The sequence below is a fragment of the Punica granatum genome, chromosome 7 (genome assembly GCF_007655135.1).
Source record: "Punica granatum isolate Tunisia-2019 chromosome 7, ASM765513v2, whole genome shotgun sequence".
In the NCBI taxonomy this organism is placed as follows: domain Eukaryota; kingdom Viridiplantae; phylum Streptophyta; class Magnoliopsida; order Myrtales; family Lythraceae; genus Punica; species Punica granatum.
This window is the reverse complement of record NC_045133.1, coordinates 2,341,961-2,355,852: the sequence shown is the minus strand read 5'-3', so window position 1 is coordinate 2,355,852 and position 13,892 is coordinate 2,341,961. Positions and strand designations below refer to the sequence as shown.

The following is a 13,892-nucleotide window of genomic DNA, read 5'->3' as shown; positions in this document are numbered from 1 at the left end:
CTTGATTAATCTGTATATGTCTTCCAATGAAATTTTTTTTTTAAGGCAAACGACGATCTTGGAAAATGAATTGAAAGAGGGAAATGATTCGATCTTACCTTAAGTAGACGAGAAGTAGGAGGACTAAAAGAATATACTCTTCTATGTGATGTATAAATTGGATAATTGAAGTAGCAAGTTTTCTTAGGAAGTTATCCCGTTCTTTTGTTTAGCTAAACAGATCCTTTGCGACTGGTTTCTTTTTTACCTAAATTTTACCACCTTTCTGTCAACATTTCTATAAATAAACCGACTATCATTTTTTTCGGTTATAAAGGATACTCATGATTTAGTACAACAAAATAAAAATCATAAATATCTATTAATGGAGCACGGATAAATCTACCTGAGTATTGAACTTGAAATTTTTTAATTACTAAGTGAGAGCTTGCGCTATTGTATTTCACCCTCATTAATAACTAACCATCGTTTTTGCTTTTGAGTAACATTAACAAACCTTTTTTTTTTTGGTCAGGTTAATAAGTTTAGTACAAAAAATGAGAAATAGAAAACTAATAAAAACACACGAGCTGATGAATAAAAAAGAAAAAAAAGCAGAGAGAGAAGGAGAATAAAGATAAGGGAGAAGGGGAGATAAAAAGCGACCGGCTAATCCCATAAGCTAAAATAAGAAAAATGAGAATATACGTTAATTTTGGTACAATACCATCAATTATAAGATAAATAAACCAATAAACCAACTCTAGTAAGAAAATCCAAATGCGATCATTTTTCTCCCCTTGTCATCAAATTGACGATTATATTTAATAAATGATTTAGCGCATGCAAGATATCACATATGTTCGAGTTATGCAGATAACGCTTAAGAGCTGAGGACGATACCGATGACTCGAGAAAAAAACAAAGACTGTCTAATTTACATTCTTGCATCGATTGACAATCTACATGAGCCAGGCAAAATGAACCACATTGAAGTCATGCATATTTGCAATTAAACTTGATTTAATTATAATTAATTAATTAATTAAGCTAAGAGCCAGAAGTTCTTGTGGCGCTTTGGGGTGATCAAATACCCGCCGCTCTTCCTCCTCATCGCAATGGCCATGCAGCTAGCGTTCTGTATGCAGTACTCCACCATCCCGAGGCGGCGCTGCCTCTTTCCCGCCCACAACTGCTGCACCAGGACCAGCAGGGACGCCCTCTGCCTCTTGGCCTCTTCCACTATCACCAGCCCCTTCTTCTACCCCTCCGCCGTTGCCACCTCCACCTTCACCTATGACGATCGCAAGACCAATTAGAAAAAAGCTTGATATTTTTCGTTCGACATTAGATCGAATGGGTTCTTGAATAGGAAATTCGAACTTTCCGAAGGTCTCCTCGTTCTGCACATACTTCTTGTTGGAAATTATGGCTAATGGGTGAATGAGAAAATTGCTCACGAGCTAATGACTCTTGATTTTCTTGGTGGTTACAAGAAATGAATGAATTGCATTCATGAATAATCAAATACAATTAACACATATATTGAATATATGTGAGTTATTCCCCATAAAAGGAGAATAGGAAGAGTCATATAACGGATGGAACCCGTAGTCTATAAAAGGAGCACACGGCAAAAAGGAAAAGGATAAAAGAGCCTCATGCCATTTGCTTCCTGTAGCCGTTTTCTGAAAAGGAAAAGAAAAGAGAAGAAAAGTCTTCCCTTGGTTGCAATTCCCTAGAGAAGAAGAGCTTCCTTTTACTGAGACTAAAAGGAAATTGCACAAGTGATTGGCTACAATTTTTCTACGAAGGATTCGACCTCAAAAGTGTTCACGCTTCTCTTCGAGTTCGCTGAAGCGTTGCTGTTCGTGCTGCTGCTTCGCTTGTTACCGTTTTACCCTGGGAAACGATTGTCCACGTGACCTCAAGCATCCAGGAGGGGACAATTCTGTTTCAAGGGGTTTGTGTCTAACACAGGACTCGGCTCTCTCGTATCTTTCGGTTTCGCCTTTGTTTCGGTTTGAATTTCCAAGTTCTTACACTAGTGAAATTCATTTAATTTTATAGCATTTTATTTGTCCGAATTTCTATTTGAATTATCGTTCAATTTTGTGACTTATTAAGGCTAATTAAGTTTTTGATTACAATCTTGAAGCATAATTTGTTATATGAACGATTCGAATGGCGTCGGGGAACGATGGAAATACGACCAACGGAAGCCAGACTACTGGCTCCGGCCCTGCTCCTATCTTGCCTAACCATTTGGTTAGCCAAAACGTGGCTGCTCCCTCGATGGTCCCTGTGAACCATGTCGAGAAGCCCGAGAAGTTCAATGGGTTGAACTTCAAGAGGTGGCAGCAAAAGATACTATTTTACCTCACAACTCTGAACCTTGCAAGATTCTTGACTGAAAATGCTCCAACCCTCTCTGTGGGGGAGTCAGATGTGCAGGCTCTCAGTGCGCTTGACGCTTGGAAGCACTCCGACTATCTTTGCCGGAATTATATCATGAATAGTCTTCATGATTCCCTGTATAGTGTCTATCAGGGTTTTAAGACGGCAAAGGAACTATGGGAATCCTTGGACCGTAAATATAAATCAGAGGATGCCGGTGCGAAGAAATTTCTCGTCGGACGATTCCTCGATTTTCAAATGGTGGATTCAAGGACCGTAATGAGTCAAGTGCAAGAATTGCAAGTGCTCTTACATGAGATTCAGGCTGAGGGGATGGCTCTAAGTGAATCCTTCCAAGTGGCTGTTGTCATTGAGAAGCTGCCTTCTGGTTGGAAGGATTTCAAGAATTATCTGAAACATAAGCGAAAGGAGATGACAATGGAAGATCTTGTTGTCAAGCTTCGAATTGAAGAAGACAATAAAAACTCCGGAAAGGATCTCATCCTCCCTGCTGCTAAGGTAAATGTCATGGAGCAAGGGCAAAGCTCTAAGAACAAAAAAGGCAAGAAGAAGTTGGGTACGAATGGAGGAGTCTTCAAGCCCAAGTTTCAGGGGAAATGCTTCAACTGTGATAAGAATGGTCACAGATCTGCTGACTGCAGGCTCCCAAAAAGGAAAAAGGACCATGAAGCAAACGTGGTTAATGAAATGGCTCGAGATGTGGCAGATATCAACCTATCTGCTGTGGTTTCAGAGGTGAACCTCATTGGGTCCAACCCAAAGGAATGGTGGCTTGATACCGGTGCCACCAGACATGTGTGCTCAAGCAGAGACCTATTCACTATGCTCGAACCAGTCACTGGGGAGAGGATCTATATGGGAAACTCTGCCCATTCTGCTGTTGAAGGTCAAGGCAAGGTAGTCTTAAAGATAACTTCAGGAAAGGAGTTGACTCTGAACAATATATTGTACATACCTGAGATTTAGAAGAATTTAGTCTCCGGGTCATTGCTGAACAAACATGGGTTCAGGATTGTTTTTGAGTCAGACAAAGTTATTTTGTCCAAGTCTGGAATGTACGTAGGAAAGGGATATGTGTGTGACGGGCTTTTTAAGCTCAATGTAATGACCATAATCAATAAGAATTCTGGTTCTTCTGCGTATTTGATTGAGTCTCCTGATTTGTGGCATGGAAGACTAAGTCATGTTAATTATAATACTTTGCGTAGATTAATTAACTTGAATCACATACCTACATTCCAAATTGATTCACAGCACAAATGTGAAATTTGTGTTGAGGCAAAATTGACAAAGTCACCCTTTCAAACGATTGAAAGGAACACCGAGCCACTTGATCTAATTCATAGTGATGTATGCGATTTAAAATTCGCAACAACAAGAGGAGGTAATAATTATTTTAACCATTCAATTCAATTTTTTATATTAAATTCTCTCAACTATTCATTACTTTTTCACAATTCAACAACACAATCATTACTTAATCATTATTTTCTCTCAATTATTTATTACTTTTTCACACTTTTTCTCATAATTCAACAATACAATCATTACAAACCAATTAAAACTAAAACTCAACTCTCAATCCAAACACACTCTTAATTTCTTGATTATTGAGAATAGATAGTGGAATTAATAAGACATACATCTATTTTATCCTCTTGATAAGTAAGGGATTTGGCCATGGACTAAGACCAAATTTTACAGTCCTCATTGCCGGTTCCGACGTCGACGAGACAAGGTCCTGAGTCGGAGACCAACCAATAAAAGTCACCGTCTCTGCCGTCTCTACCTTGAGAGAATATATTAAAGTTTTGCGAATTTTTCGGCGGCCACTGAAAGCTGCAGTTGTACGATGTCACGGATATACTATCGGTCTCGAATCTGAACTCGTATGTCGAGCCCGGCGCGACATCATGGGATCCGAGGTCGTCGTCTTCACCTTCAAGGAGTCCACTGCAATGGACCGTGAGCGTGGCTGACTTATCGGCAAGAGCATTCTGCATTTTGATATGAACGCTTCCTCTGATAAGTGGTGGTTCTCGTTCTGGCTCATGATGTTGTGCCTCGCATGTATGATCCATGAGTACCAAAAGGCCGGCAATCACCATCAGGACGACGCGATGCTTCGGGAATGAACCCATTTTCCAGAAAACATTTTCCTATTCTTTGGACTCTAGAAAACTGATGCAATATATTGCGATGAGGGCTCTAACCATATAAATAGTTCGCAAATTGGTGCAGAAATGGAACATAATCTCAATCATGCAGACGTATCTCCCTAATATCTTAATTACTCTGTATATGTCTTCCGCCTTAATTTTGGGTTTTTCTTAACGTATATGAAGATCTTGGAAAATAAATTGGAAAAGGAAAAGTCAGATTTCTTGATCTTCCCTTGCCTAGTGGAGAAGTGGGTGAACTAAAATTTAAAAAAAAAAAAAAACTTCTCTAGTGGTGTATAAATTAGACAACTTAAAATATAGAAAATTTCTTAGGAAATTCGTTGCATGTTCTTATTTGTGAGTTATAAAGGAGGCATATAGATATAGTACAATAAAATAAAAATTTTAGCGACTAATAAATAAGTACGAATAATCTCACACGAATATGAACTGTAACTTCTTGATTAATTATCAGATGAGGACCCGCACTACTGTCCTACAACTCTTTGATAGTTTAGTCTATGTTTAACTGGATGAGAATATCCTTTGCAATTTATTTCTATTTTACCCAGATTTTTCTTTGTAACAAATTTTCTATAAATAAACGGGCCATCATTTTTTTGCCGCCGCCGCTTATTATTCAAAAATCAATGGGTTCTAACTAATTCATATTAAAATCGGATCAGTTCACTAAGGACTAAAGTAAAACTCTCCCAATCATGGATTGGGATTTCAGAAGCACAATAGGCCATCATTTTCTCTTTTGAGTGATGTTAAATTTCCACTAATCTATAAGAGATTGAGCACATTTTCAATTCAAAAGTTCGAGCTAATAATTGTGGCATATAATCTTTTATAAACCCATTTAATCAACTGGCATACAAGAGCCCATTTCTAATCCACAGGCTCGAACTTATACAGAGGTCATCCCTTTCACTTATAAATTCATTGTAATTTTCTTACCTTATGCATGTGTAGTTTCTAGACTCTCAACCAGTGATTTCAATGAAACAAGATGTAAGACCTGCACATATGCTCAGGTAGAAATCGATAGACATATCGAAAAGATTGGTCACCACTTTCGTAATAGATTATAGGTGCATAAAATCTCCATGACAACCTTAGCAAAGGTTTTTCCGCAGCCCCCTGAGCAGAGGTTTCTCCCAAAGGAAATTATTATTTTTTTTAATTTTGTAACAACATACTTGGCTTAATCTTTTATTAATCATATTTTGATTAAAACTTTTAATTATTTACATACGGGTTGATAATATCTTGCAAGATTTATATTTTATATTTTCAACGAGAATTGAAGTGCCCATGACTTTTAGAATAGGGTATGCTACCATGTTTGGTAAAAAATCAATCGTCATGATATTTTTTTTCAGCCTTTTAAATCTCGTTAGATAAAATCCTCATCATACAGGTGTCCAAAATATTTTAGTGGAAGATTCACTCCTCATAATTTGATTTTTGATATTTTCGACTACGCATTTTTTTAATGACACTCGGTCATGATAGTGAACGGGTAGAATCTGGTTCAATATTAGATCGAATCGATATATACTGGTTCAATAAAATAAGTAACAATTTTATTCTTTAAATAGAAAAAAGAAAAGGAAAAAACAAAGCTCCATCGTATTCTCCTCCCTTCCGTCTTATTCCCCTTCCAATAACAGAGCAGACCTGCAATCAATCCCTAAAATTCAATTTGATGCCGGTGTCGGCACCCTCCGGTCGCCCGCCCACCCAACCCCATGGTTGAACACTCAACGAAACACAGATCTCTTGGCTTACTGGATAAAGAGATTTATGAACATCTAAACCAAGAGGAAGCTTTTTGTTGTTCAATTGTTGAAAACGAAGCCATATAATCAAGAGATAGAATCTTCAATCAATCAATCGATTTGTTCAATTTTTGAAAAAAACTGATGCTCAGATCCAGCTATTCGACCCATGATCAATTCTATGGGCTCAAAACCAATGGAAAGTATAACGTAGAAGAAATTGCTTCACTGAGTGTGTGACTCCACTGTTGATGGTATAAATAGTCAAAATATCAGGGATGTATTTTACCGTAAAAAAATATTGGACACGTGTAGGATTATGATCTTACATCAACAAATCCGACGGCCAAGAATAAAACAATCGTGGTAATTGTTTTTTTGTTCTTGCGGCTCTATAATCTCCATTTAGAATAAATCTTAGAATAAGAGCTTTTGTTTTGGCCTTATGAGGATGAGGGTGATGTTACAGTGGTTGGCATCCAAAAACAACCATCACGGTTGTTTTATTCATAGTCATTAGATCGTCTTATTTAAGATCCTCACTGTACACGTGTCTTAGATTCTTTTAATTTAAGATTCACCTCTCATAGTTTGATAATTCATATTTTCGACCAAACATATTCTCATCAATACTCGATCTTGTCTGTGAAAGAACCGGATCCGATCCGCTATTAAATCGAACTGAATTGCATTGGTTCAACCAAATAAAAAATAAATTTAATTACTTAAAAAAATAATAAATAAACATTTTACAACGTCATCTTCTGTATATCTTCTCCAATCAAACAAAAAAAAAAAGGAAGATAGACATACAATCTCGAAGAATCTCTCCCCTCCCAATTTCTACTAATTAATTTGTCGTCAAGTGAAAGCTCATCAATCTGTGTCGGTACATGGAAAAATAATAATAATCGCATCAATCATGAAATCTTCCAATAAAAATCGAACACGTCAGTCCTCATAAGTTTCACTTTGCCGTGGCCGAAATATTAATTTCAAATTTACACATGTCCGAAATATTTTTACTTGAAGATTCACTCATCATACTTTGATTTTTGATATTTTCCATTGCGCATCTTCTGGACGACGCTCAGTTGCGCACGTGAACGAATCGAATCCAGTTCGATTTAATATCAAACCGAAATCTACCGATTTAATTAAATACATAATAATTTAATAACTTTAAAATAAAGAAAAAAATAAATAATGAAACAAACAATTCTCGATATCATCGTTTACTTTCCTCCTAACAATCCCTAAAAAATACAATCGACAATTCAATCGATATTTAGTTTTGTGCCATATCCATTGTAGTCTCGTGGATGTTCATGGGATCTGCAAGAATTGCCTCTTCTCGTTCACCATGATCAACAAGTCAATTGTCGAGAGCAGCTTCGGACTCTTTGGGAAGTAGGATAAGGAAATCAAGTGCGAAGTTGTGCTCATACTATAACACGCCATGTATCTTTGAGAGATTCCACCCAGCCATTGATTCAGACCACCCCGATTTGAGCATTGAGCCTTTATATTACTCTAATGCATTGAATTCAAAGTCAGCTTTGATGTTTTTATATTATTCTGGGAAATCTACTAAATCTGATGTTTGCTTAATGTCGATTTGATTTAATTGAGTTTTCGTTTGAATTTCTTAGGGTTGCTTGATTTGATTTTGCGGGTGGTCTCACTTCTAATATTGGGAGAGGGAATAATGTAGAAAGTTGTTTGTTTTATTATGTGTTTTTTCTTCTTTTTTTTAAGTTACAAATTATTATTTACTTAATTGAATCGGTAGATTCTAGTTCGGTTTAATATTGAACAAAATTCGACTCGTTCATGTACGCGACCGAGCGTTGTCTAGAAGATGCGTAGTCGAAAATATTGAAAGTCAAAGTATAAATGGTAAATCTTCAAGTAAAAAGATTTTGGACACGTGTACGAGTGAATCTTACCTTACGGGATTTAATAGCTGAAAATAAAACAACTACTGTAATTATTTTTGCTAGTAAATCGTTGTAGAATCTCCAATAAGGATGATGTGGGCATGTGGAAAATGTCACAATCGGTTGCACTATACAAAAAATAAATTACTATAATTTCTTGTAAATTACTTGAACTTTTGGTAAATTATTAATAAAAAAAGTAAGTTGCATAAATTTCAAAACATATTACAAACTCCTCAATTTTTTAAATCAAGCACAAATTTGGAAGAATTTTACTTATTTTTCAGTAAAATACTTAATTTTTACTTACACTTTTTACTTGATGGTATGGTGCAACCAACCAAATGGCGAGATATTTTATCTCTTAAATTCTATTTATAAATGACTTGTCTACTTCCATAATTGAAAAACTTTTGAAGTTCTATTAGTAGGATGACATGATATAAGATTACATTTGTTGCGTTGTGATTCGTGAGAATTCCAAAAGTAACTCAACGATATATTACTCATATCCTACGTGACATTATTGAGGCGTTGCATCGATTTTTATAATTGTATATAGATATCTTTTATAAATGTGAAATTAATGGTAATATGGAGTAATAAATCTCAAAATTATTTGTGAAATATTCTTACTTCCGTTTACTAACAGGCCATCAGTTATATTTTCCTTCTTGTCCTGATGTCAAATGTCAAATAAAAGGAAAATGTAGATATGGACAAGATGTGGTTGTTTTCTTCAATCTATTATTCATTTTCCATTCCATGGAGCTTTTTTTTTTGTTTGTCTTTTTCTTTTTCCCCTTTCTTATTCTAAATTTTAAGTCATCATTTATCTTCATTGATACGCTCTTACTCCAGTTCTTTTATTTTTAATGACATTTTCACTCATTCTCTCCCCTTTTATGCTAGCGAATATATTCATATAAATTACATTGAAAAAAAAATCACATACTTTAATTAGAAAATACAAATTAATTTACAGTGCCTGTAACTTATTCTAATATATTCTCTAACATAGTCTAGGAGATTCAAATTTTATTATGGTGTTAATAAATATAATATGAAATGAACAACAAAAATTATTTCTTACATATTACTTGTAATAGAAGAACTTAATTTTATATTTTAATAAAGAATCGACTAGAATATGCATATTTATGTAGACAAACACAGAGAGATAATGGAAAATTTTAAATGATGATAAACTTGGTATGAACAAGTGACCCCATCCTATAAGCTAGAAAAAGAAAAACGAAACCGTATGTTGATTTTGGTACTATATGGTCAATATCAGATACCATTATCATTAAGTTTTAAAAGCTTATAAAAGATTCTTATTCAAATTATAATGATAATTAACTAAAATCATTGAGTTGATTATCTTCATCACAATAAATTATGTTAGAAATTTATGAATATACTAACGGCATTACCGGTTAATTGAATTTACCCAGAACGAAAAACCAACTCCAGGGAGGAAATCCAAATATAATCCTTTTGTCCTTCCATTGTCATCATGTCGACAATTTATTATTAATGTTATTCTTTTATAAGTGAGATAGACAATTAATCAACAGGTAATCTACAATACTCGATCTATCGGAATTGTGAGAGCAATATCTCCCATAATTTTTTCTACCGAAAACAGACAATATCAATGATTCTATTGAGAAAATAGAGACTGATCCTAAAAGTCCACTTGACGTGCTTAGAGACTGCATATATGCTCGAGAAGTAACGGGAGAGGTTAGTGAATCCTCCGGCTCTCCTGCTTGATTGGAACTTGAAACTGATCGAGTCCTTGCTTGATTGGTTAATGGACCTCATTGAACCACTCACTTTCTTAATTTGCTGCATCAGCTTGTTGGTTTATCTGGTCTTAATTAGAGGAATAAGGATCTCTTTCAGGAGGACTTTTCCCGTCATACTGATTCAACTCATCTCATTCTCAAATCAGCTCAGGATACTATGTTTTTCCTAGTTTAATGATAAGTGGATTTTTTTTTTTTGTGGGTGAATGTGGAGCACATAATTTAATTTAATCATCAGTAGCAGAATTTGTATATAAACAGAACAAAATCACAGTCCAGCAAGAAAAAGATCAAAATCACATTGGGTATGACTAAAGTTTTATATTTAATCAAATTTAATATAATATACTTGAGATTTACCGGCTAAAATCTTTCTTTTATTAAGATAGTTTTAATTTATCATATCATATATATATGTTAATGAAAAAAATAAAGGTATATTTAGGACAAAAGTGAAAAAAAAAAAGCTCACCGAACTCTTTTATATGATCCAATTAATTATTCGGAATAGATAGCCAAACGATTAAGACAAATTTACTTTGTCCTCTTGACAAGTAATGGATTTGGCCATGGATTAAGACCAATTACGACAGTCCTCATTACCAGTTTCGGTGTTGCGGAGACACGGTCCCCAGTCGTGGACCACCCATTTATTTTCACCCTCGTCCCCGTCTCTGGCTTGAAAGAATATATTAAAGTCGTGATAATTTTTTGGTGGCCACTGAAAGCTGCAGTTGTACGCTGTCACCGGTATTTTCATGGTCTCGAAACTAAACTTGTAATACGAGTATGGCGCGACATCATGGGCTCCAAGGTCCACCTCATAGCCACGATCAACTCTTCTGCAATGGACCGTGAGCGTGGCTGAGTTATTGGCAACATCATTCTGGATTTTGATAAGGACGGTTCCTGGGTCTGAGATTGATGGTGGTTCATGCTGTTGTCCCTCGCATGTATGATCCATGAGTACCGATAGGACAACCACAATTGGGACGATGAGATGCTTCGGGGACGAACCCATTTTCCAGAAACCGTTTTCCTATTCTTTGGACTCTGGATAACTGATGGAACTAATACTGAGATGAGGATTCTGACCACATAAATAGTTCGCAAATTGGTGCAGAAATGGAACATAAAAAATATTCCTAATTGGTAAGTTCAAAAGAGGAAACAGAAAATGAATAAATGCCATGACATAAATAGCAAATTACATAATAAATGCCATGACATATATAGCAAATTACATAATAAATGCCATGACATATATAGCAGATTACCCTGTTATATTGACAAGAATCCAATAGTGCACGAAACGTGCATGCAAAAAATTAACCTGACATATGTAACGAGTCACGTTTTTAAGAGCAATCCAATTTTATTTTTTTAAATAGTTTTTACTTTGGCTAATGTTAAATGATGGGTGCGACCCTAATAAAATACTTAATAAAATTGATTGATAAAATATAATTGGCATGTGATATGGATAAATGTCAGCTAAGATTTTATCATAATTGGACGTGCCTCGTACTGTGATGATTTTTGAACACATGAATATTTTTCAATTCAGTTTTACTAAGAGAATATGTTTGACGAAATACATTCTAAAATCAATTTAGATAAAATGAAATCCATTTTTCTTAGAGTGATCTTTCTTTATGTGTTTTCGCCTATTTTTGCATATTATTCTGTATCATTTGATCCTAAATATCTACATAAATATTTATCGAAAGAGTTGTTTATATTTCTAAGACTTTACTAAAAAAAGACAAAAATATTCGAGTTTCGGCCCGAAAAAAAAAGGACTAAAATACTCCCTCAACAAAATATACAATTATGACATGGATAAGTCGTTATGAATATATTAAATGATTGATACAATAATCCATTTACTTAACTAGTTATGCAAATGCCCATCTTTCGACGAACATATCCTTTGTTCATAGTCCAGAGAGACTAGATCGGGGAGCTTGGGAAACTGTCAACTCAAGGATCACATTGTTGATATGGATAAGTCATTACGATCATAGTAAGGTTATACCTAAGCTGAGAGGTTCCTGAAACCTAATAAGTCGTTTAAAAAAATCTCTCCGCTCATCGAGTATGGCAGCTGTGCACTAAACTCACTGGCATTGTTCGAGCAAGGAGCTATGCGAGTCACTGACGGAACCTGAATCAAGGAACCGAGGAAGTGAGAATTGGGAGTTATTTTCCGAAACCGAAGCTTGTGTTTGAGTATTGTGTACATAATTGCCTATGCATTTTGTTGGAAGATTAAGTAGGGAAAATATTGTCCTTAATTATCAGTGTGATTAATAGGAGGATGGCGTGTTGATATTCAGAAGGAAGTTAGGCTCTCTGCTAATTTGGGCCTGGTTGGGTGCGTCTTGCTGCAGGGAAAAGCAAAAATTATAATGAGGACTTTCTAATGAGGTAGCTAGAAGCTTTTGCTTTTCAAATTTTGAACTGTTTTTGTACTTGCTTGTATGGGAATGGCTTATTAGCAGCAAGAAGAAGATGGCACTGGGAGGATCCGTTTATAATCCATCTCTAATATGGTTTTGAACACGGATGACGGACGGATCCATGCCCATTCGTAAAAAGCGCGTTGCAAAATAGGATCCATCTGTACATTTTAGAGACGGAAATGTCCATTTATAAATCCGTCTCTGCTGAAAGACGGACCCTCCCTTCTCATATCTATCTCTAAATGTTACGTACGGATTTTAGAGACGGATTGTTCCGTATGTAATCCATCTATACATAGAAAAAAAAATTAAAAAAAATCTCAAAAATCATACAAATAACAATAATTAAATGAGACGGAAAAATCAATCTGTTCATTACCTCTGATAATGGGAAAAAAAAAAAGCCAAGGACTAATGGAAACTAAAGAATCTAGCCAAAATCTAGTAAAAAAAGCTAAAAATCTCTCTGATAATGGAAACTAAAGAATCTAGCCTAACCAAGGACTAACAGATGGTATGAATTGGTAAAATACATAAATATCTAATATGCAAAATATCTAATTGCTCCCGAGGGTTTGTCAGCTCTGAGACGTTAATTCAGCTGAGCGAGGATCTTCAACAATAGAGAAGAATTCAGTAAGTTTCAAATCAGTATGATAGACCAGAAAGCAGATTAAGCATAAATCATGACACACCCGAACTAGGAGCAGGATCACTCTGTGGTGGAGGTTGTTTGGGCGAGGCAGGGGAGCTCAGCATCATCAGATAATAGAAAAGAGTAGTCCCTTGTATCTGGGAGCTTGGGGACGCACTCTAGGCTTGGAAGCACCAGGTCTTGAAGAAGAACTCTTATTACCCTGAAATTTAGAATTCTCAATTGTTCATAGCCTAAAAATTGAACTATAGAACGAATGTCCTATCATTTTCACTTGATCACTACCATGCACAGAACACATGTATCACTGCATGAAGCAACCCAAGGACCTAGGAACACTGATAACATAAAGCAAGTCATCCCAAGATTTCGATGGCAAATTTGGATATTGGTCTTTCTAGCCGCATGTACAAGTCATGAACTCTACGGATTATGTGAGACAGGAAGACGAACATTATGTGTTCACAAATAATAATTTTATAGCTAAATCGCCATCTCACATATCAAAACGGCTTAATGGAAGTCTTTTCACTGTTTAGAGGATTAAGTTGATAGTTCTAGTAGAACGGTTGAACTCCTGCTTAATTCAAGCAAAATTTGTGCCTTTGGTTCTTTTTTTTTTTTCAGCCAACAAAACAAAAGTATATAAGGGGGGTAATGCATAGACTTGGG

At 35.5% G+C, this 13,892-nt stretch overlaps 2 protein-coding genes across 2 annotated transcripts; both read right to left on the bottom strand.

Annotated features, from left to right (window-relative positions):
* Nucleotides 1–4,082: 4,082 nt before the first annotated feature.
* On the bottom strand, nt 4,083–4,538 carry LOC116213614 (S-protein homolog 3-like). The gene has a single exon (XM_031548630.1). It carries the CDS (start codon nt 4,536–4,538, stop codon nt 4,083–4,085), a length of 456 nt encoding a protein of 151 aa, XP_031404490.1.
* A 6,136-nt stretch (nt 4,539–10,674) lies between these two features.
* On the bottom strand, nt 10,675–11,121 carry LOC116213613 (S-protein homolog 5-like). Its single transcript, XM_031548629.1, has one exon. The coding sequence runs from the start codon at nt 11,119–11,121 to the stop codon at nt 10,675–10,677; it is 447 nt and encodes a 148-aa protein (XP_031404489.1).
* Between the last annotated feature and the right edge of the window lie 2,771 nt (nt 11,122–13,892).